This window comes from Salvelinus namaycush, chromosome 11 (genome assembly GCF_016432855.1).
Source record: "Salvelinus namaycush isolate Seneca chromosome 11, SaNama_1.0, whole genome shotgun sequence".
In the NCBI taxonomy this organism is placed as follows: Eukaryota; Metazoa; Chordata; class Actinopteri; order Salmoniformes; family Salmonidae; genus Salvelinus; species Salvelinus namaycush.
Window position 1 is genome coordinate 13,834,646 of NC_052317.1, and position 23,471 is coordinate 13,858,116.

The 23,471-nt window shown below is 45.3% G+C and overlaps 1 protein-coding gene across 1 annotated transcript; it reads right to left on the reverse strand.

The window, feature by feature from the left end:
* Positions 1-745: 745 nt before the first annotated feature.
* Positions 746-22,286, reverse strand: LOC120055847 (ras-related protein Rab-2A). Its single transcript, XM_039003856.1, has 8 exons — positions 22,064-22,286; positions 13,394-13,465; positions 12,781-12,848; positions 7,394-7,476; positions 6,847-6,939; positions 6,279-6,390; positions 3,581-3,649; positions 746-2,377 (listed from the first exon to the last, which is right to left on the reverse strand). Exons 1-8 carry the CDS (start codon positions 22,107-22,109, stop codon positions 2,282-2,284), a joined length of 639 nt encoding a protein of 212 aa, XP_038859784.1. The 5' UTR covers positions 22,110-22,286; the 3' UTR covers positions 746-2,281.
* Between the last annotated feature and the right edge of the window lie 1,185 nt (positions 22,287-23,471).

The window sequence follows — 23,471 nt, forward strand, 5'->3', positions numbered from 1 at the left end:
TCATGAGATGTGTTCACCTTTAACATCAAACTGTCGCTGTGCATGACCACCAACAAAAGCCCATTTCAAATTACATCCAAATGTTGGCCGATATAATGGGGATGAATAAAACAAATATCTCATGAACTGTCTCTATTGCTGACTGCAATCCATTCCCACCTGAAACTAATTTGCTGTACTGTAAGCCTATTTGAGAAACACCCGGTGCAATGTTACTTTCATATTGGTGGTGAAATAAGATGTCTTTTCAGTAAGTAATGTTTAAATATTCATTAATAACCACATAGGAGGCCAAGAAATGAAATCACACATTTGATGTGAAAATTTTAGAATTGTACCCGATTGGTTGCCTATACCTGAGAAATATGCAATGTAGAGCAGAGAAGTGTGTTGTAAAACCAGTTGAATTGGTACTGGCTGCATGTGGCCCCCCTTTAGTTCATGTTGATATTAGGGAGAGGGTGTGGTGATCATTTGGGAACGAAGCCTGCAATTCCAAAACTACACACAGCTCTGAGGACATGCATTCTTTGTGTTTCACTTTATATATTGAGAAATCAAAGCTGCAATACAGTATGGATCCATATATAATTGTTTCATTCATATACCAACACAGACACTCAGAAAAGAACTATAGGGGACCAGAGGCAAAATATCCATTCTATAAAGTAAATTACAAAATGTACATTTTAAACATAGCAATTTTTTCCCCCACATGACAATCAAATGATATTTCAGTTTAGAATGTTTTATTATAGTTTATTGTGATAGCATTTTTTCATTTTTAAGAAGAACCAACACAGCAAATAAATGTCGAGGGGGTCACATAGATACTCCAGGTTTGGCTTTTCCCGCGCCCCTCTGACGACAGACGAGATGTTCACCATAATATCTACTAACAGCATGCACAGCCAAAGAAAGCAAGGCTGTACACAGCCACTCACACACACCTACAGGAAAACGCTGCTCTGCACCGACGCTCCACAGCAGACTGCATGAAAAACAAATTCCTGAAGAGAAAAATATATATATGCAGGCTTGTATGTATAAATAGACATACGCAGGTTGTTTGTGTGTAAGGACACATGTATGCATTTAAGCATGCATGTACTGTTTAAATCTGTGTATGTATACATTTAGAGTATGCAATGTGTGTTTAATGTAAGAATGTGTCTATGAGCATGTATAAGAATACGCAAAATGAAGTTACTGGAATGATTCCGCCGCAACCTGGTTATGTTTTTCTCATATTTTCTTCTGCTTTCCGTTAAGGCAAACAGCTGAGATCTCTTATCCGAGCAGAGGTGATCAAATTCTGGTATTTGTGGTTATTGAACACAGGTAAACACAAAATGTTGGCATTAAAATAGATGCAGAATATTGAGCCAAAGTTTCTATACACAGTCATAGCAGATCTAGGGCACAGAGAGAGAGGGGAGGGGGAAGGAAGGCAGGTGGCAGGACAAAAAGTAAATTAAGTAAAATATTATCTTAAAATGGTGTCAAAGCAGTTTTTTTTTTTTTTTTTTTTTGCAATACTGTTGCAGTTTCAAGCTCTATTCGTACAGTATAGATGTTCCCAGCAAGTTCATCAAAGAATTCTAGCTTGGTCAACATACACTAAAGCAAGAAAGGATAACTGTAACTATATATACACAGAATGTGACTGATAAATACAGATTTAAAAGAGTCCTGCTTTTTTTTCCTTTTCTTCTTTTAACTTCACTTTAGACATGGCTGCTACTTCCGACACAGCTGTTTCTTTTATTTCAAACTTCGAGTTCACCCCACTTCCCCAAAGCTTTCTTTCTCCCACATGAAACCGATTAAAATACTATCGATGACCAACATTGTAGTGTTAAATACAATTAAGCTTTTAAGTCAAAAGGGCACAAAACAAAAAAACGAAATCCTTACTTGGGAGTGGAAAAAAAAGAGACATGATCCACAACTGTCTGACAGATAGATGTACAGATAGATATGATGAGTCCCAATCCTAAAGCACCCTGCCTGTTTTAACACAACAGTAACAACCTATCAATCTACAACCAAGACAGGCTCCAATGCTCTTATACAGGGGCATGTTTTGCACCAGGACCAGGGTACTTTAATGTGTTTTGCTTGGTATTTTTGACTGACAGACACCTAGTACACGATTAGACTCTCCGTTGGCAAGGCTGTGGGGAGGGGTTAAGAAAATGTTAGTGAGCCCGACCAGTCCAGTAGAAACACAAGGGGCGAGGCAAGGTGGGGTGGTATGGGACAGAGGGGCGAGGGGTGTTCAGCAGCATCCCCCTCCGGCCTGTTGACCCCCCTGGCTACCGGAGAGAGTGGAGTTGGTGGTAGCGTGCTGGGGCCCGATCTTAATGCCGTTAGCCTGCCGAGACAAAACCACAACACAATGCAACCGGTTAGTGGATTCAGGCAGTCAGGAAAATGGATCGTGATGGTCAGGTGTGATTTGATGATTCAAGTTTGAGTGTTGTTTGTGTTTTTATGGGGTGGATGAATTGGACATCATAACAAGCAATATCAATGGTGACAAATTCTCTTTGGCTCACAGTCACAGTCCTTTGTGTGGGAGAGATGATATGCACACACACACGCGCACACTCAGCAGCAGCCAGCGGCACTTTCATCCATCGCACTGCTTTCATCTCCCCAGCCCTTCAGTGGCTGAAGAGAGCGCAGAGCGGCGGAAAGGCAGCACTCCACTGTGAGCCTGGGCTGCTGTGGTTTTCAGCAGTAGTAGTAGCTCTTAAGGAAACTCTGCATCGCTCTAAATCAGATTTATAGTGTTAAGGGAGGAGGAGGTGGAGGGGGTTTCTCACTACGTTTGCCAGTGAGCGTCAGGGATTCTAGCCAGGGCTTCCCCCTTCGTCAGTCAGCTGATGCGGTTTGGACCGTGTGCCTGGCCTCGTTTTTTCTCTCTCCCCCTCTTTCTTTTTTTACTCTTTCCTACTACTCTAATAAAAAGCATACCCAATGGCTGCTTAGGGGCTCGCCTCCTTCAGGCTGGCTGTAACCTTGTGGGATGTGAGGAATTTATGCGCTGGCCAGTAGCCAGGGCTAGCGGAGTGAGGGAAGGAGGGAGAGGGAGGGGAGAAGGGAGAAACGGAAGAACACACGGTGGAAGTTTTGCTTGGCAGACTGGAACTTGCTCTGCTTCTTCTCTCCCTCCTTTAGAGAAAGATGAAGTGTGGGCTGCTGCAAATAAGCCTCTGCCTCGAAAATATGAAGTGCAGAGAAGGACGCATCGTCTCGCAGAACTATATGGCTACGTAATAGGTTTAACTAGCTAACACAATGGCTTTCTGGTCTTCAAAATTACCTTTGTTAGATAGGACTATATCCAACGGCTGTTCTGTAAAGGTGTTATCCTTATTTACGGCCTCTTCACTCAGTTTATGACGTGGGCTTAGGGCACTACAAAATGAGCAAGGGCGTTTGACCACTTGCCCATACCTCAGTTGATGACTTATAACGAAAAAGTTAAGCTATGTCAAGAAGATGGTATTTGTCAAAGTTGCAGTGTACAAAATGAACACCAAAAGCGTTTTTCTCTATCATGTCAAATTACCTCATTGTTGATGTCGAAGACACCCTCCTGAATCTTCTCGTATATCTCCTTCGCTGTGTTGATGAATGCCTGAAAAGGAGACATAGCCAAATTAGTACAGGACCAGAGCTTACATCCACACAACAAACTAGAAGTGACACTTAGATTAAAGAAACCAAGCCTCAGACCAATCAAACCATATAAGCAAAAAAAGAAACGTCCCTTTTTCAGAACACCGTCTTTGAAAGATTAATAAGGGTTTAAACACAGTTTCCCATGCTTATTCAATGAACCATAAACAATTAATGAACATGCACCTTTGGAATGGTCGTTAAGACACAGCTTACAGACGGTAGGCAATTAAGGTCAGAGTTATGAAAACTTAGGACACTAAAGAGGCCTTTCTACTGACTCTGAAAAACACCAAAAGAAAGATGCCCAGGGTCCCTGCTCATCTGCGTGAACGTGCCTTTGGCATGCTGCAAGGAGGCATGAGGACTACATATGTGGCCAGGGCAATAAATTGCAATGTCCGTACTGTGAGACGCCTAAGACAGCGCTACAGGGAAACAGGACGGACAGCTGAGCGTCCTCACAGTGGCAGACCACGTGTAACAACACCTGCACAGGATCAGTACATCCGAACATCACACCTGCGGGACAGGTACAGGATGGCAACAACAACTGCCCGAGTTACACCAGGAATGCACAATCCCTCCATCAGTGCTCAGAATGTCCGCAATAGGCTGAGAGAGGCTGGACTGAGGGCTTGTAGGCCTGTTGTAAGGCAGGTCCTCACCAGACATCACCGGCAACAACATCGCCTACGGGCACAAACCCACCGTTACTGGACCAGATAGGACTGCCAAAAAGTGCGCTTCACTGACGAGTTGCGGTTTTGTCTCACCAGGAGTGATGGTCGAAATCGCGTTTATCGTCGAAGGAATGAGCGTTACGCCGAGGCCTGTACTCTGGAGCGGGATCGATTTGTAGGTAGAGGGTCCATCATGGTCTGGGGCGGTGTGTCACAGCATCATCGGACTGAGCTTGTTGTAATTGCAGGCAATCTCAACGCTGTGCATTACAGGGACGACATCCTCCTCCCTCATGTGGTACCCTTCCTGCAGGCTCATCCTGCCATGACCCTCCAGCATGACAATGCCACCAGCCATACTGCTCGTTCTGTGCGTGATTTCCTGCAAGACAGGAATGTCAGTGTTCTGCCATGGCCAGCGAAGAGCCCGGATCTCAATCCCATTGAGCACGTCTGGGACCTGTTGGATCGGAGGGTGAGGGCTAGGGCCATTCTCCACAGAAATGTCCAGAAACTTGCAGGTGCCTTGGTGGAAGAGTGGGGTAACATCTCTGGCAAATCTGGTGCAGTCCATGAGGAGGAGATGCACTGCAGTACTTAATACAGCTGGTGGCCACACCAGATTCTGACTGTTACTTTTGATTTTGACCCCCCCCCCCTTTGTTCAGGGACACATTATTCAATTTCTGTTGGTCACATGTCTGTGGAACTTGTTCAATTTATGTCTCAGTTGTTGAATTTTATGTTCATATAAAATGCAGTTGACAGTGAGAGGACCTTTCTTTTTTTGCTGATATATATATATATGTCTCGTTGACTGAATAAGCTCTAAAGAGTGGGATATACAGGAGTTTAGGATGAGGCATTAGCACATGCATCTCTGGCTTGTTGCCACAGAAAATCAATCTACAGCACTCCGCTGTAAGAACAACGCGAGCAGACGTATAAACAGAGAAAAATCATCAACTGTAATGATGAATTGGGCCTGTACGATCGGTTTCTTTCGGTTGTACAGTACAAACATTCAAAGACCATTGAATTGGGAGTTCTAGCCTGAATTTACACCCTAGTTTAGGCCGTATAATCATAACCTTATGTACACCTCAAAAACAAGCCTAGGGCAGGGCCCCCCTCTACAGTAAATACTGACTGAAATTCATATTTTTAGCACGGAATGAGTGAGGCCTGCTGCGGAATCTGAAAACAAAAGTCCACCTCAGCTCAGGAGGCACGGCCTGGTCCTGTCTCTACCCTCCCTGCCTCTTCATGCATTAACATATTAAACAGCAACAGATGTTTCCCTCCGCCTGAGGCAGAGCGCCCCCACCTGGCCATAGAGACCCAGGGCATAACCCAGGGACCCAGCATTAGCCTCAGCACAGGCAGAGAGCACATCTCTCTTCATATAGTGCTTATCGTAGGGTCAATGGAATATAAAGAACGTCCACCCACCCACCATGCCTTCTAAAAGATGAGGCATGATTGGCTTTCAGCTGTCGCGGCGGACAGGGGAGCGGAGGAGGGGGGAGGGGAGGTTATGAATATGGATGAGCTATAAGTGGGCGATGTACACGTCACGTCGCGGAGAGGGAGATGGAGGAGGAGAGATACCGGGAGGATTCAGGGGACACTAATGAGACAAATTAATCATACCAGGGGTTTCTGCAGCGGGGAAGGGGGAAAGGCAGAGGGGGGTTCTATAAACCAGTCTCTCCAAGGCCTTAAATCCTCAGAAAGAGAGTCTGGCTACCCAGCACACTGGAGAACAGACGTGCATGTGTGCGTTGGTGTGTGTGTATTTTTCTGAGCAAGAAAGGGGGGGTATATTAATGGGCAGACGTGAGTGAGAGAAAATGATGTTGACAACACACACACAATAAATAGCACAGTGTGAGCAGGAGGTACCTCTTCTACGTTGGATGCAGTCTTGGCGGAGGTCTCCATGAAGATGAGGCCGTGCTCTCTGGCAAAGGCCTCCCCCTCCTCCTTCTTCACCTCTCTCCTGGACTCCAGGTCACTATGGGGACAAAAAAAAACACTTGATATATACAGTACCATAGACCTGCGTTACGCTAGTACGGTCTTGTGTTTTGCACCAAATGATCTGCTAATTCATTCTGTCACTTTTGCCAGTTAGGAGATATGTCATCTAACTAGAGGAGACAAGAGCACACACAGGGAGCAGGGGCTGTGAAACTGGGTGGGCGCATTTCAATTGCCAAAAATGACTACTTCTCCCTTTTTCCTTTCCTTTATCAGCAATTGTATCATAAAATTGACCCGGTGAAAGCAAATTACACAGTCAAGCATCCACCATTTTGATTTGACATAGTCTATAGATCTGAAAGTGTAGGTTAAGAAGAGGAAATTAGGAAAGGGTGCCATTTCAGACTTTTGAGGCGCACCCAGTTTAACCATGACAACCATGACAGGGTTGTTCGGTAACCATGAGTGACAGAGAGATGAATCTGACCTCTTGTTCCCAATGAGCATGATGACCATGTTGGAGTTGGAATGTTGGCGAGCATCCTCTAACCAGGTTGTCAAGTGGTTGAAGGTGTCCCTTCTGTAATAAAATTAACATTGGAGCAACACTGAGCATAAGAACACAATACACTGTCCTTTCCAAGTAAACTAATGCATACAAATGTAATTCATTAGGTGAACGTAGGTCCCTTTTGGAACAACAAAAGTGGATCTACATGAGCAAAATAAGGACATTGGGCGGGAGACATTGCATTCAATTAATTCCCCAATGTATTATACAAACATCAATCTCAGTCGCTCTAACTACGGTTAAACTGAATTAGCTAGATAAGAGATTACTTTTCCTTTCCTCCTAAACAAATGCATTAAAAATACATAATTCTTATTATTATTTTTATCTGTCATGAGCAAAAGTCATGACCTGAATCCTAAGGGAGGACCTTGGGTGAGGAAAGTTGACTTAGTTAACCATAGTGGTCCTAGTGTTTATTTAGAATGATAAGGCCTGGGGAGAAAATGGCCGCAAGACTGACCTTGTGATGTCGTACACTAGCAGGGCGCCGGCTGCCCCTCTGTAGTAGGACCGGGTGATTGAGCGGAAGGATTCTTGGCCAGCCTGAGAAAAAAAAAAAAAAAAAAAAAAAAAAACAGATATAGTACACACACAGAGACGCTCAGTTAAAGTAAAGACAGAGCTCAGCACTGAAGCATAGTAACCTATAGTTAAAGGGTACAAAGAAGAGCCAGCAGTAGCACAAAACAGTAGAAGCAGTAGTAGCAGGGTTAGGCTATTTTACGTTTGCATCGTCTAGCGACGATTGTTTGACAGCCATTGTCGATGGCGATAACATCGTGATGTCACAAACGATGGTTTAGCATATTTGAATTTGACTGCATCTCCGGAGTCCGCCAGCGCACAACAGCACAGCGAACACACAGCAGGGCAAAACAGCAGTAGTAAGTATCAATATGAATATAGTATCAACTCTTAAAAGGAGTCTTACTCCAAGAGCTCAAGGGTGTGTCAGGACAGACAAAATGCTACGGTGTCTGGTACACTGTATTACTAGGGTCAGGGGTTCTTCTGAGCCAAGGTTCTGAAAAACTCCTAGCTCTAGCAATGTTTTACTCATTCATGACCTGCCTAGTCCCTACCCGACTCCTCCTCGAGTCCAGGCTTCCTAGTCCCTACCCGACTCCTCCTCGAGTCCAGGCTTCCTAGTCCCTACCCGACTCCTCCTCGAGTCCAGGCTTCCTAGTCCCTACCCGACTCCTCCTCGAGTCCAGGCTTCCTAGTCCCTACCCGACTCCTCCTCGAGTCCAGGCTTCCTAGTCCCTACCCGACTCCTCCTCGAGTCCAGGCTTCCTAGTCCCTACCCGACTCCTCCTCGAGTCCAGGCTTCCTAGTCCCTACCCGACTCCTCCTCGAGTCCAGGCTTCCTAGTCCCTACCCGACTCCTCCTCGAGTCCAGGCTTCCTAGTCCCTACCCGACTCCTCCTCGAGTCCAGGCTTCCTAGTCCCTACCCGACTCCTCCTCGAGTCCAGGCTTCCTAGTCCCTACCCGACTCCTCCTCGAGTCCAGGCTTCCTAGTCCCTACCCGACTCCTCCTCGAGTCCAGGCTTCCTAGTCCCTACCCGACTCCTCCTCGAGTCCAGGCTTCCTAGTCCCTACCCGACTCCTCCTCGAGTCCAGGCTTCCTAGTCCCTACCCGACTCCTCCTCGAGTCCAGGCTTCCTAGTCCCTACCCGACTCCTCCTCGAGTCCAGGCTTCCTAGTCCCTACCCGACTCCTCCTCGAGTCCAGGCTTCCTAGTCCCTACCCGACTCCTCCTCGAGTCCAGGCTTCCTAGTCCCTACCCGACTCCTCCTCGAGTCCAGGCTTCCTAGTCCCTACCCGACTCCTCCTCGAGTCCAGGCTTCCTAGTCCCTACCCGACTCCTCCTCGAGTCCAGGCTTCCTAGTCCCTACCCGACTCCTCCTCGAGTCCAGGCTTCCTAGTCCCTACCCGACGACTCCTCGAGTCCAGGCTTCCTAGTCCCTACCCGACGACTCCTCGAGTCCAGGCTTCCTAGTCCCTACCCGACGACTCCTCGAGTCCAGGCTTCCTAGTCCCTACCCGACGACTCCTCGAGTCCAGGCTTCCTAGTCCCTACCCGACGACTCCTCGAGTCCAGGCTTCCTAGTCCCTACCCGACTCCTCGAGTCCAGGCTTCCTAGTCCCTACCCGACTCCTCGAGTCCAGGCTTCCTAGTCCCTACCCGACTCCTCGAGTCCAGGCTTCCTAGTCCCTACCCGACTCCTCGAGTCCAGGCTTCCTAGTCCCTACCCGACTCCTCGAGTCCAGGCTTCCTAGTCCCTACCCGACTCCTCGAGTCCAGGCTTCCTAGTCCCTACCCGACTCCTCGAGTCCAGGCTTCCTAGTCCCTACCCGACTCCTCGAGTCCAGGCTTCCTAGTCCCTACCCGACTCCTCGAGTCCAGGCTTCCTAGTCCCTACCCGACTCCTCGAGTCCAGGCTTCCTAGTCCCTACCCGACTCCTCGAGTCCAGGCTTCCTAGTCCCTACCCGACTCCTCGAGTCCAGGCTTCCTAGTCCCTACCCGACTCCTCGAGTCCAGGCTTCCTAGTCCCTACCCGACTCCTCGAGTCCAGGCTTCCTAGTCCCTACCCGACTCCTCGAGTCCAGGCTTCCTAGTCCCTACCCGACTCCTCGAGTCCAGGCTTCCTAGTCCCTACCCGACTCCTCGAGTCCAGGCTTCCTAGTCCCTACCCGACTCCTCGAGTCCAGGCTTCCTAGTCCCTACCCGACTCCTCGAGTCCAGGCTTCCTAGTCCCTACCCGACTCCTCGAGTCCAGGCTTCCTAGTCCCTACCCGACTCCTCGAGTCCAGGCTTCCTAGTCCCTACCCGACTCCTCGAGTCCAGGCTTCCTAGTCCCTACCCGACTCCTCGAGTCCAGGCTTCCTAGTCCCTACCCGACTCCTCGAGTCCAGGCTTCCTAGTCCCTACCCGACTCCTCGAGTCCAGGCTTCCTAGTCCCTACCCGACTCCTCGAGTCCAGGCTTCCTAGTCCCTACCCGACTCCTCGAGTCCAGGCTTCCCAGTGTCTTTCCCTAATCCATACACATTCCTAACACAACAGAAATTCTCAACTAGAGCGCCATTATTCCAAAACCAAGCTTCCTGGTTTTCCCTCTGCAGCTAGGCAGAGCACAGGCAAGCCCCTGTCACAGTGTACAAAAGGCTCCTGTCTTTCTCTACGTCCCATCCCTGACTGACTGACTCCTCACAAACAAGGGGCCCACTGTGTTCCACACAGCCCATAACATAACGTGCTACCACTTTGGCCAATCACAACTCCCCGTTCTCTCGCTCGCCAGTCAGTAGTTGGTTTGTACAGCAGGCAGGCAGACAAGACCTGTCTGTAGATACCATTGTCAGTGTTTGATAAGATGGCTTCCCTCTTCCCTGGATAGCTGCTGAAGACTATTGAGCCTGGATCTTCTCTACCTCTTCTGTTCTGTTCTCTTCTGGCCTGGCAGCAGGTGAGTGCGAGCCAGGCAGCCAATGCCCCAGCACATTTGAATTCAATAAGGCCCAGTCAGTCCCTCCGTAAGTCCGTGGCAACAGTCCCCCGAGGCAGCTGCTAACATTGGAGCTAATGGAGGCCATTGTGAATAAATGATGAATGACACTTTTATGCCTGCCATCTGCCAGAGCTCAAAGGTTACAGGAAGGCCAGAAATGCAGATTTTGTCTATTACATCACCCCCAGGGCAGGCAGTGCCTCCCGGCTCCTCCTCCTGTGCGCACACACACAGGGACACCCACACACTGATAAGGCTACACGGTCAGTACACACACCCTGTGTTTGATTGTGACTCTGTCTTGGCAGGGTGGACAAGTGGTGGTCTGGGATGTAGGCTAAACCACAGAGAATTCTAATGGAAGGGATAGTCATAGTGGTGTGTTGAAAATACCCATAAGCTTTTGTTAGGTTAATAACCAAAGTTCGAACCCGGGTCTCCAGATATTACATTTACGTCATTTAGCAGACGCTCTTATCCTGTGCGACTTACAAGAGCAATTAGGGTTACGTGCCTTGCTCAAGGGCACATCGGCATATTTGTCCCCTGGTCCGCTTGGGGATTCGAACCAGCAACCTTTTGGTTAGTGACCGGTCCAACGCTCTTGAATTTCTGCTGAATTACAGCCTTACCCTTTTCATCAACCAAAATGCACCCAAGTTACCATGTGGCCTAGAAAGTACACAGCAGCAGCAGGCACTACATCGGTGGCACAGAAGGCCTCTAGGGCCTAGGACTCTACCACCACCACCATCCATCAGCATTACTGCTGTGGGATTCTATTCTTAATAGTAGAGCTGTGTCTCCCCCTACAGGCCATACATACATACTACACCAGAGCATCTCCTGCAGCGTTCATATTTTCTCAGCACTGCACAGGGAATCACCAGAAGGGCACAATGAGAAACCTTAATCATCACGTCACACATCAACCTTCACGGCTAAAAGACCATTCAAAAACTCAAAATAGAAAACGTCACAAGGACATAGCTGAGCGAGACTATTTGAAAAGAGGGTGAAACATGTCAACAGCCAACTGACATAACGCTGTTGTGTAGGCGCAGTCATTCTTTCCTTTGCAACATGTCCATGCTGACACATGCATGCCAGGGGGGGGGGGGGGGGGGGGGGGGGGAAGAGAGCTAGTCCTCCTGTACAAGGGTCCATTAGGGAGATAGTCTTAAATATTAGCTCCAATATGGGCTATTTTAATGCTGTATGTGTTGAAGAGTTCAGAGAAAAAACAACATATTAGACTTGTCTTGTTAGACTTGGTGGGTTATATTGGGTGAATTACACACTGAGTGGGTGCCACTCATCATACGACATGGATGTGATCGTCACTAGGTGGAAAACCTTTATCACTTTGATGATAAGATACATTAGTACAAAAACAGTATTCATACATTAATGATTACAGTTTACTCCTCATAAGTGCATTTCAGATCAGTTCAAATTCCATTTAACTGAATCGGGACAGTATAATACCAGCTACATTTAGGGTGTCCAATAAATAAATAAAAAACACTGACCAATTTGTAAAATAATAACAATCCTTTAAACATTTTTATCCTTGTAGGATGACCAAGATCAGGGTGACAACAAAAAAAAGTGGTAAAAAATAGGAAAATAGCATTGCGTCATCTAGGCTGGACGCTTTGCGAGAATTTAGGCTAACTGACAGGCTCACCGTTGAACTCGTCATCGTTCTTCTCGAACACGGAGGACATAAAACAATAGGAGGGAAGACTGATATCGATTGAGACATTACATATTTTCCTATACGCTTTTCATTAATGAAAAGTATGTCTGAAATGTCAACAGCACACTGAGCGTACCGCAAGTTTTTCTATTTTCAAAGCCTTTTACAATTAATTCCACTCAAGTCATGTTATTTTGCGACACGCGGAAACAACTTTGCAGACGACCACCACATGTAAAAATCCTCAAAAGTTGCTGCGAGAAAGCGGCACCGCTCTGTCAACAGATCTTGTACTTATTATCGGACGTATTAGGTTACAAAATCCGACTTTTTGGATATAATGTTAATGAATCATATTTGTCTTGGTAAATGTGTTTATAACATAAGTGAAATGACCAAAGCGTTTGTTAAGCCACTCTGGGCAGAGTGGGTGGACATTAATACATTTATCTTAATCGTTCCTGACAACTGGATGCTATCACAAACAGTCCCAAGGCATTATATAACATCAATTTCAGTTGCAGAACGTTTTGAAATATAGTGCTACACTGTGCCCTAATGAATACCACCAAGGAGTCAACTGTATTCAGGTAAAATCACATCTGTTAATGTGGTACGGGGCAGGTATCTTACCGTGTCCCAGATCTGCAGCTTGATCTGTTTACCATCTATAGTGATCATCCGCGCCCCAAACTCCACACCTGGGAAAGACAACCACCAGGTTACACAATCAGTCTACAACTCTGTTGGTCCAAGAGTTTTTCCATGACCACGTGATCGGAGCAGAAAAAATAAATGAACAGGACCCTATTTCTAGGCTAGTATTTCATGGTCAGGAAAAAGTCCTGGTCTTAACCATAAACTAGATACCAGCTTCCACCACAAATACGCCCTGGCTAAAAGCCTATGGTGTATTGAGGTTACAGCAGAGATTGTCTGATCTACTACACTATCAGACACTGGCCAAACCAGTACACATTAAATCATATTAAAATGCTAATACATCTAGCTCTCTCCCAATGTCAACACATCTCCCTCATCTTTACAGGTTAGACCAGAGGCGAGGGATGAAAATCCTTAAGAAATGAATTAATACAGTGAGGGGATCTGAGCGAAATGCTGAGATGATTTAATTGAGGTCCCTCCAGTGCATCTAGGCAGTGCAGAAGCAGGATACATTTTAAATCACAGTCGGTCATTAAATGTTATAATGAATAATGACATGTGTGATATAAAGGAGTCTTACCGATAGTGAGGTCATGCACCGGCTGAAACCGCTTGTCTGTGAACTGTAATAATAGGCATGATTTCCCAACACCTGCAAAACAAACATGCACGGTTAAACAGAGGCACACACACATGAACAAATAGGGGCTCTGTCTGCATAGGGGAAATTCTACAGTAAGGAAATTAGAGACTCACATTTTTTACTTAAACTTTGACATTTTTAACAAACCATACAACTATGCACACATTTTCGTTTTTGTACTTAACCCCTTTTTCTCCTTAATATCCAACTGGTAGTTACAGTCTTGTCCCATCGCTGCAACTCCCCTACCGACTCGGCAGAGGCGAAGGTCGAGAGCCTTGCGTCCTCAGAAACACGACCCAGCCATGCCCCACTGCTTCCTGACACACTGCTTGCTCAATCCGGAAGCCAGCCGCACCAATGTGTCGGAGGAAACACCGTACAACTGGAGACCGGAATCAGCATGCATGCTCCCGGCCCGCCACAAGGAGTCGCTAGCGCGCGATGGGACAAGGACATCCTGGCCGGCCAAACCCCCCCACGACGCTTGGCCAATTGTGTCTTATGGGTCTCCCGGTTGCGGCCGGCTGCGACAGCCCGGGCTCGAACCTGGGTCTGTAGTGATGCAATGCCTTAGACCGCTGCGCCACTCGGGAGGCTGCACAAGGACGACTTTTAACAATTAAGACAGAAAATTTGACAAAAACACATTCCCTGGAAGAACAGTGAATATGCTAAGTTTGGTAACAAAATGAGTTTATTCTGTTAACAAAACTTTGTATCTGCACTGTTCTTCCAAGTAAATGTGTCCTTGTCAAATGTGTAAATTGTTAAAAGTAGTCCTTGTGCATAAAGTTTTATGGTTTGTTAACCTTAGAAAAATCAATGGATTTTGTTTGGCATACATTTTAAAGTGAAAAATCTGAGTCTCACATGCAAACCAGACCGGACACGTCGCGTGCGCGAGCGTCGCAAAATAAATGTAGAAATAGATGTTATTAAATTATTACACCCACACTGCTCGCGTCTGCGTTACCAAGGGCTAAAATTGGTCATTCCTATTTCTGACGCAGATCGCGCTGAAAGTCCTGCCTCTCCCATCTCCTCATTGGTTTATAGAAGCAGGTACCCACATGCCATCTCCTCATTGGTTATACCCACGTGGGTGATTGAAAGACTAACTGTTTTGCCGGTTGTCGTGGTAATACTATGAAAGTTTAGATGTGATCACCATATAAGTTCAACGATGAAAAAGCCTGGAAGGAGGAGAGATGACTAGAAACGATTCGGTTGGCCATTTTATGTGTGGATTAATTTGTCGGAGTAGAGGACCTTGTGCAGTTCAGGTAAAATAACAACTCAATGTTTATATCCCAGGACAAATTAGCTAGCAACAGCAAGCTAGCTAAATAGGACAAATTAGCTAGCAAGTGCAAGCTAACTAGCTAAATTGCCATACATGTTTAATGCTTTTCGACCTGTCCCCAAATTAATGTCATTGGTTCAGAGTTGTTGTTGTTTTGATATTTTAACCTGCGTGTTGTGATCGCGTTTGATGTAGGGGGACAAAATTAATTTATGCACGATGGCGCACGCGCGCAGCAGGTTTGGGTTCCGTGTCAGGGTAATTCCTTTACTGTGGAATTGCCCACGACTAACATTAGCTAGTCACACACACACACACACACACACACACACACTATAAAACCAACCACTCTAGTCGGCTGTACCTGTGCCAAAAAAGCGTATCCTTTTTAAATAGTTAACCAACATTTTTTCAGCACTTTTATTTCCACGAATGATCAAAACTCATTTTCTCATGCTCTCTCGTCCCTCTGCAGCAGACACAGTGAGCAATATCTTTGGAACATCAAATTGCAAAACATATAGCATCGTGAGAATTTTTATTTTACCTTTATTTAACCAGTTAGGCCAGTGAAAGAGGTGTTGGCTTTGGGGATGACCAGTGAAATATACTTGCTGGAGCACGTGCTACTGGTGGGTGTTGCTATGGTGACCAGAGAGCTGAGATTGGAGCTGAGATTGGCGCGGCAGGGTAGCCTAGAGCATTGGGCTAGTAACCGAAAGGTTGCAAGTTCGAATCCCCGAGCTGACAAGGTACAAATCTGTCCTTCTGCCCCTGAAAAAGGCAGTTAACCCACTGTTCCTAGGACGTCATTGAAAATAAGAATTTGTTCTTAACTGACTTGCCTAGTTAAATAAAGGTAAAATAAAATAAAAAAAATAAGGCAGAGCGTCACCTAGCAAAGACTTAAAGATGACCTGGAGCCAGTGGGTTTGTCGACAAATATTTAGCGAGGACCAGCCAATGAGAGCATATAGGTAGTATATGGGGCTTTGGTGACAAAACGGATGGCACTGTGATAGCAAATTGGATGCAGTCTGAGTAGAGTGTTGGAGGCTAATTTGTAAATGACGTCGCCGTAGGATAGTCAGTTTTACGAGGGTATGTGTGGCAGTATGAGTGAAGGAGGCTTTGTTGCGAAATATTAAGCCGATTCTAGATTTAACGTTGGATTGGAGATGCTTAATATGAGTCTGGAAGGAGAGTTTACAGTCTAGCCAGAGACCTAGGTATTTATAGTTGTCCACATATTCTAAGTCAGAACCGTCCGGAGTAGTGATACTCGGGCGGGCGGGTGCGGGCAGCGATCGGTTAGAGCATGCATTTCTTTTACTAGCACTTAAGAGCAGTTGGAGGCCACAGGAGTGTTGTATGGTGTTTAAGCTCTTTTGGAGGTTTGTTAGCAGTGTCCAAAGGGCCAGATGTATACAGAATGGTGTTGTCTGCGTAGAGGTGGATCAAAGAATCACCCGCAGCAAGAGCGACATCGTTGATATATACAGAGAAAAGAGTCGGCCTGAGAATTGAATCCTGTGGCACCCCCATGGAGACTGCCAGAGGTCCGGACTACAGGCCCTCCGATTTGACACATTGAACTCTGTCTGAGCAGTAGTTAGTGAACCAGGCGAGGCAGTCATTAGAAAAACCAAGGCTGTTGAGTCTGCCGATAAGGATACGGTGATTGACAGAGTTGAAAGCCTTGGCCAGGTCGATGAAGACGGCTGCACAGTACCGTCTCTTATCGATGGCGGTTATGATATCGTTTAGTACCTTGAGCATGGCTGAGGTGCACCCGTGACCAGCTCGGAAACCAGATTGCATAGCGGAGAAGGTACGGTTGGATTCCTGGTCAGTGATATGTTTGTTCACTTGGCTTTCGAAGACTTTAGAAAGGCAGGGTAGGATGGATATAGGTCTAACAGTTTGGGTCTAGAGTGTCTCCCCCTTTGAAGAGGGGGATGACCGCGGCCGCTTTCCAATCAATTGCAATACATATCGTATCGGCACCTAAGTATCGTGATAATATCATATTGTGAAGTCCCTGAATCTCTTTAATTTGACGTTAGACAGTAATAGAAAAAGAGGAAAATGTCAGACTGTATCGGGCCCTACAGCCCTCTGACTATATTCACACAACGGTAGAGAAGCTCAGTCAGTCCGGCTGGAGGCTCGCTCTAGTTAGCACATCAAGAGGCTTCTGGCACATGGCTGCTCAAACAAGTAGAGTTCTGATTGTCATGCGTTTCTGGAGTTGATAGAGGATGCTTTAAACCACCGATTCAAGATCAAAAATAATATCATGCCCTCAATTGTTCAGGTTGGGAGTGGGATAGTGTTATCTGATCTTAGATCTGGGGTTAAGAAGAGCGATCTATTTCTTCAGAAGGATCTATATCAGAGGCCATGTCAACATGAGGACGCTCCTGATATAGATAAAATGGCCGGCCCTAATGTCATCCCACAAAATGTCAAATGCCACGACTCATGAGGTTGTTTGGTGTGACGAAACCAAGTTATTCATAGGTAGCACTGACCTTGATGAATGCAAGAATGTGGCTAAATCAACTTCTCACAAAGTATACTCAAGACCTAAATATAATGTGTGACGTGCTTCTGTGAGAGAAAATAATCAAACGTCACCGTGAAACACACCGCCACACAGTGGAAGGGGAACCTGTGAAAACCTGTGTGCTGCACCACATGGTTACAACGCAAACAGGTAGGGCCGGGACGATACCAGTATCGTGATACTCATTAGTATTGTGGATTTAACTTCTTTAGGAAAACAGACCTAATGTTGGAAACAAACATCATTATGTTGTCATCCAGAGTCACATAAATTTATTTTCCAAGCTATAGCACACAATATTTTACATACAGCAGGTTTTTGAGACCAAAGAGTTGTCTGGTAAGTATTTTCTTTTTTTGCAATGGAAAACATATTGCGATGATACTGGTATCGTCAAAGCCCTACAAAACAGGTGAAACCTTCTGGACACCAGAGAAGGCTTTCATTAGTGTTTCTATGGGTTACCACTGCCGTTGCTAAGCAGGGGAGCCAGGGTGATGGAAGACACCATGAGAAGGATGTACAGAAACAACAAAGCAAAGTCACCATTACACAACATAACCATGCACCTGCTAGCCAATCAGCCTCTAGCTCTGAATAGATGTGTGCATGTGGTTCTTTAGTGGTCAGGTCATTATTGTTAAAAACAAACAGTGGTACTGCTAGTTCAATTAGACCGTCCTGCCATATCAAAGATGTGCAAGCTGTAGGCTAATTGCTATGTTGAAAATAATGAGATGAGCGTATCATACCTTGAGGTGTGATTCTATCTAGTGTTCTGTGGTGCATATGGTTCTTTGAAAACAGCTGTTGCTTTTTCATGATAGACCTATATTTTATTTAACCTTTAACTAGTCATTGTAAACTAATTATTATTTACAATGACGGCCTACCCTGGCCAAACCCTAACCCGGACGACGCTGGGCCAATTGTGCACCGCCCTATGGAACTCCCAATCACTGCTGGTTGTGATACAGCCTGGAATCGAACCAGGGTGTGTAGTGACACCTCTAGCACTGAGATGCAGTGCCTTATACCGCTGCGCCACTTTGGAGACCCCTATATGCTAAGAAGCATTTAATTGTACTGTGTACCACGTGTATTCTGTGCATATGACAAATAAAATGTCACTCATTGAAATACTGCATTTGATTTGGCACTGATGTGAAAATAAACAGTTGCCATTTCATCCAGGTGAAAATACTAGGTTATGCAGGCTGAGAAAAACATTCATCTTTTTGGACAGAAGTGGGTTCTCCACCATCACCTCATCTAGCCTAGTAAACAACAACAGGATATATCTAACAGCTCCAACAGCTGGGATAGCCATACCTAAACTGCAGTCATGTAGAATGGGAATGAGCAATATGATAGCTTGGGTTGCAGGTGCTCACATGATGGCCCACAGTGAAGCTAGGGGATGACAGGTCTGTGGTGTTGCAACTGGACTGTTTACTGCTAGGACTAGTATCAGAGGCAGAGAGGACAGCAGGAGCGATATCTGCTCCCAGCATGCTCTGTCTTTCAGAGAGGGAAAACTCCCATTTATAGATGCTTAATGATTGAGTGGTGTAATTTAGAGTTTGACTGGGATTTTTTTTTTGCTAGATGCTGAGGTCTAGGGGTAAAATTATTTTTGCACAGAAAGGGACATGGGCCTAGGCTACTTAAAAAGTGGACAGAACATAGAGCTGGGATGATAAACCTAAAATGATTGGCACCAACCATACCCATCACTTATCGCAGACATTTTGCTGCTATCGTTTATGACAATAAGTACCCTATACTAGAGAAAGGTGAAGTTTGAAATGAAATAAGTTCCCTAATATGGGTGATTGTTAATGGGACAATTGACGGCTACAACCATCAAACCAATAGTTATAGTTTAAAGGATGTGGTGGACATTGTTATAAACGTATTGTTCTATTTATCGTTATGGTATTAATCCAGGCAATTTACACAACATGCCCAAAAGTATGTGGAGACCTGCTCGTCAAACATCTCATTCCAAAATCATGGGCATAAATATGGAGTTGGTCCCCCCTTTGCTGGTATAACAGCCTCCACTCTTCTGGGAAGGCTTTCCACTAGATGTTGGGACATTGCTGTGCGCGACTTGCTTCCATTAAGCCACAAGAGCATTAGTGAGGTCGGGCACTGATGTTGGGCGATTAGGCCTGGCTTGCAGTCGACGTTCCAATTAATCTCAAAGGTGTTTGATGGGGTTTATGGTCAGGGCTCAGTGCAGGCAAGTTCTTCCACACCGATCTCAACAAGCCCTTGCTTTGTTCACAGGAGCATTGTTGGAAGCACAGAATCATCTAGAATGTCATTGTAGGCTGTAGCGTTAAGATTTCCCTTTACTGAAACTAAGCGGCCTAGCCCGTACCATGAAAAACAGCCCCAGACCATTATTCCTCCTCCACCAAACTTTACAGCTGCACTATGCAGTCGGGCAGGTAGCGTTCTCCTGGCATCCACCAAGCCCAGATTCATCCGTTGTACTGCCAGATGGTGAAGCATGATTCATCAATCCAGATAACACGTTTCCACTGCTCCAGAGGACATACGATTTTTACGTGCTACGGGCTTCAGCACTCGGCGTGCCAATTCTGTGAGCTTGTGAGGCCTACCACTTTGCGGCTGAACTGTTGTTGCTCCAAGATATTTCCACTTCACAATAACAACACTTACAGTTGACCGGGCAGCTCTAGCAGGGTAGACATTTGACAACGCGACTTGTTGGAAAGGTGGCATCCTATGACGTTACCACGTTGAAAGTCACTGCGCTCTTCAGTAAGGCCATTCTACTGCCAATGTTTGTCTACGGAGATTGCATGGCTGCGTGCTATATTTTATACACCTGTCAGCATAAGGTGTGGTTGAAATAGCCAAATCCATGAATTTGAAGGTGTGTCCACATACTTTTGTATATATAGCATATCGCAATATGGATTTTTGTCCATATCGCCCAGCTCTTACAGAACATTCTTATATAGTCTTCCCCAATAGTAACACACGTGCCTAAATTGTAACTATACCATCCCAACTAATCTCACGTTACATGACAGGCATTACTGATCAACCTCTTCATTACACAAATGGGGTATGTGAATTCTTAGTCCATGACAGCAATAGTATTTCGAAGTAGGGCTTGGAGTTTTTTTCTGTGAACTAAAAACTCATGGCCCTAGTTTCTGGTCAGGAAACTCTAGTAATGAGTAATTACACTAATAAACGTAAGGAGTAGGCCCAACTCTCCTGGATGTAGGCAAGTACGGCAATTAATGCACTGACAGATTTACTACTCCTAAATGCTAACCGCTGAGTTTTGGGTTGGTAATGACATCTCATGTTTTGAAACAAGCATCATATGATATGCTGTCAGCAAATACTTCAAGTCAAATTCTGCCCTTCATCTTAGAGAAATGCAGGGGCTCAAGCTGGTAAACCTGTTATTGGCTTTCCTGGGTGCAGGATACACTTCCCTTCCCTGATACTTTTAAACCGAGTAAAACAGTAGGTTGTTACTTTTAAAGACCTCATACACCCTTGAATGTACAGGCCTTAGTGATCAATCAGTAAAGTCATAGCATCACTCCCTGTGGACTTGAGATACCAAAATGGTTACAGGTACACTTAACGTCAGGTGGACCAGCTACATGTGTTTATTTCTCAGCATCATCATAGACTGACATTCTCTCTAGCCAGAGACAGGTTACCTTTAACTATCTCAGTATATATATTTTGCCCTGGGCAAAATGCTGAGCTATTAGGCTATTTCAACAAGGATCAGGGTTGAGCTGTTAAGCAACATATTCAAAATAACACTGATCTAACCAAATAAGACGAAGAAGCACATAGCTAACGTTAGTTGCACTGTTATTGATAAACAAGTACCTACGTTGCATTGTTAAGTCAACCTACGGGAAGATTATATATGCTTGCTTTGGCAGCATCCACGATATTTCTTCGGTTACCGTTCTAGACCTCGTCTAACAACAACAAATGACAACAAACTGCGTAGCATTATTGACACAATACCCGTGTATGAGTACATTATGTCAGTTAAACACGACCATGAAAGCCTAGACCGCTACTGTAAAACCCGAGCCATGGAGGTGGCCGTAGGAAACCGTACCAAAACTCTGTAAAACGCCATTTCGAGGGAGAGAGGACTTGTGGCCTTGTTTTGTGGCTCAGAGATATACGTTACAAGCTCGCAAAAAAAAACAGAAAGCCCAAAACATTGATGTGGATGAGTCCAAAGGGGCTGACATGGTCTGTGCAAGCACCCATGTCGTTTAAGTGCTGTCAAATTAGATAACTGTTGTTGTTGATGTCGCTGTAAACAGCTAACGTTAGATACAGCTAGCTAACCAACGACATTAGCCTAGGCTAGTTAGCATTGCTAGCTTAGCACCCCACTCTCACAATGCACAGCGGAAAGACAATAGGCCGTCAGCTTGTTGGTGTTTTCAACAGTTGCTAAATTAGCACACTAGCTGACCACAAATTGTGCGATATGATGAAAAATGATGTTTTCTATTTCACGTTAGACAAGTTAATGACATAATATTAACGCTGTTAGCAAGCGAGAAATAGATATGTCATCCCACCCCTTGCGTCTCCGCTTTTACCACGTCACTGTACTCTCCACCACTGCGGAAATAAAAGATAGCGGTTAACGTTAGCTTGTCGTTAGCAATCTTTGCTACCAGTGAATACTTACCCGTGTCTCCGATAATGATGTATTTGAAGAGGTACGCATATGCCATGGCCACTGGGTCCTGTGTCAACCTGCCTCGGCCGTTTACTGTGGCTTCGCTACTTGAAACTGTATGAAAATGGTCTATGTAATCGTTATTGCTTTGCCTTGCTAGCCTTCTTTCTCTCTTCAAAGGGAAGGAACAATAAACATTTCCAAGCTTCTGCTGACGACGTCATATGTTCCGCCCTCGCCACGCACGCAAGAAAAAAATAAGATTATTTTGCCCCCGGAAGTCCGTCAACTTGCCCTCACCACCCAGTTCTTCTTTTTCTTCTTTGGTATAATGGCGTTACCATAACCATTTGCCACTAACAGTTTTTTATTAAATATTATGTCACTTAGAAGACTCCTCTTTTTATCTCAATATCAAATCAAATGTTATTGGTCACATACACATGGTTAGCCGATGTTATTGCGAGTGTAGAGAAATGCTTGTCAAAGTTATTAAAGTAACTAGTGTTCCATTTATTAAAGTGGTCAATGATTTCAAGTCTGTATGTAGGCAGCAGCCTCTCTGTGTTAATGATGGCTGTTTAACAGTCTGATGGCTTTTGAGATAGAAGCTGTTTTTCAGTCTCGGTCCCAGCTTTGATGCACCTGTACTGACCTCGCCTTCTGGATGGTAGCGGGGTGAACAGGCAGTGGCTCGGGTGGTTGTTGTTGATGATCTTTTTGGCCTTCCTGTGACATCGGGTGCTGTACGTGTCCTGGAGGGCAGGTAGTTTGCCCCCCGTGATGCGTTGTGCAGACCAAACCACCCTCTGGAGAGCCCTGTGGTTGTGGGCGGTGCAGTTGCCGTACCAGGCGGTGATACAGCCCGACAGGATGCTCAATCTACTGAATTTAACAATTTGTAAGACATATCATTATTTGCATACGTTATAGGCTAGTTATTTAGACCTACACACAATGATGTAAGATTACCCAGCTAACAATTATAATCAAATTGAAATCAAAAGGGAGAGAGTACGTTTTTGTAATGTCCCCCTAATGTTTGGGTCCAGTTTTCTGTTAGTTATGGGAACATTCTATCTATGTTAGCAAAATCCTTCTGAGAACCATTTTAGCATATTTTGGAATATTCCATCAACGTCACATCATACATACCCTGCCAGAACATGGTTGCCATGTTCTCAGAATATAAGATATTAGTGTTCTAGACACATTTCATGAGAACGTTGAAAAAACATTCCTGTGTCCAGTTTTCTGTTGGTTAGGAGAATATTCCATTAACGTCTCACCAAACATACACAGAACATGGTTGCCATCTCAGAATGTAAGATATTAATATTATAGCCACGTTTCGTGGGAACATTCCAAAAACATTTCTGTGTATCAGTTGTCAGGATGTCTCCTGATGGTCTCAAAG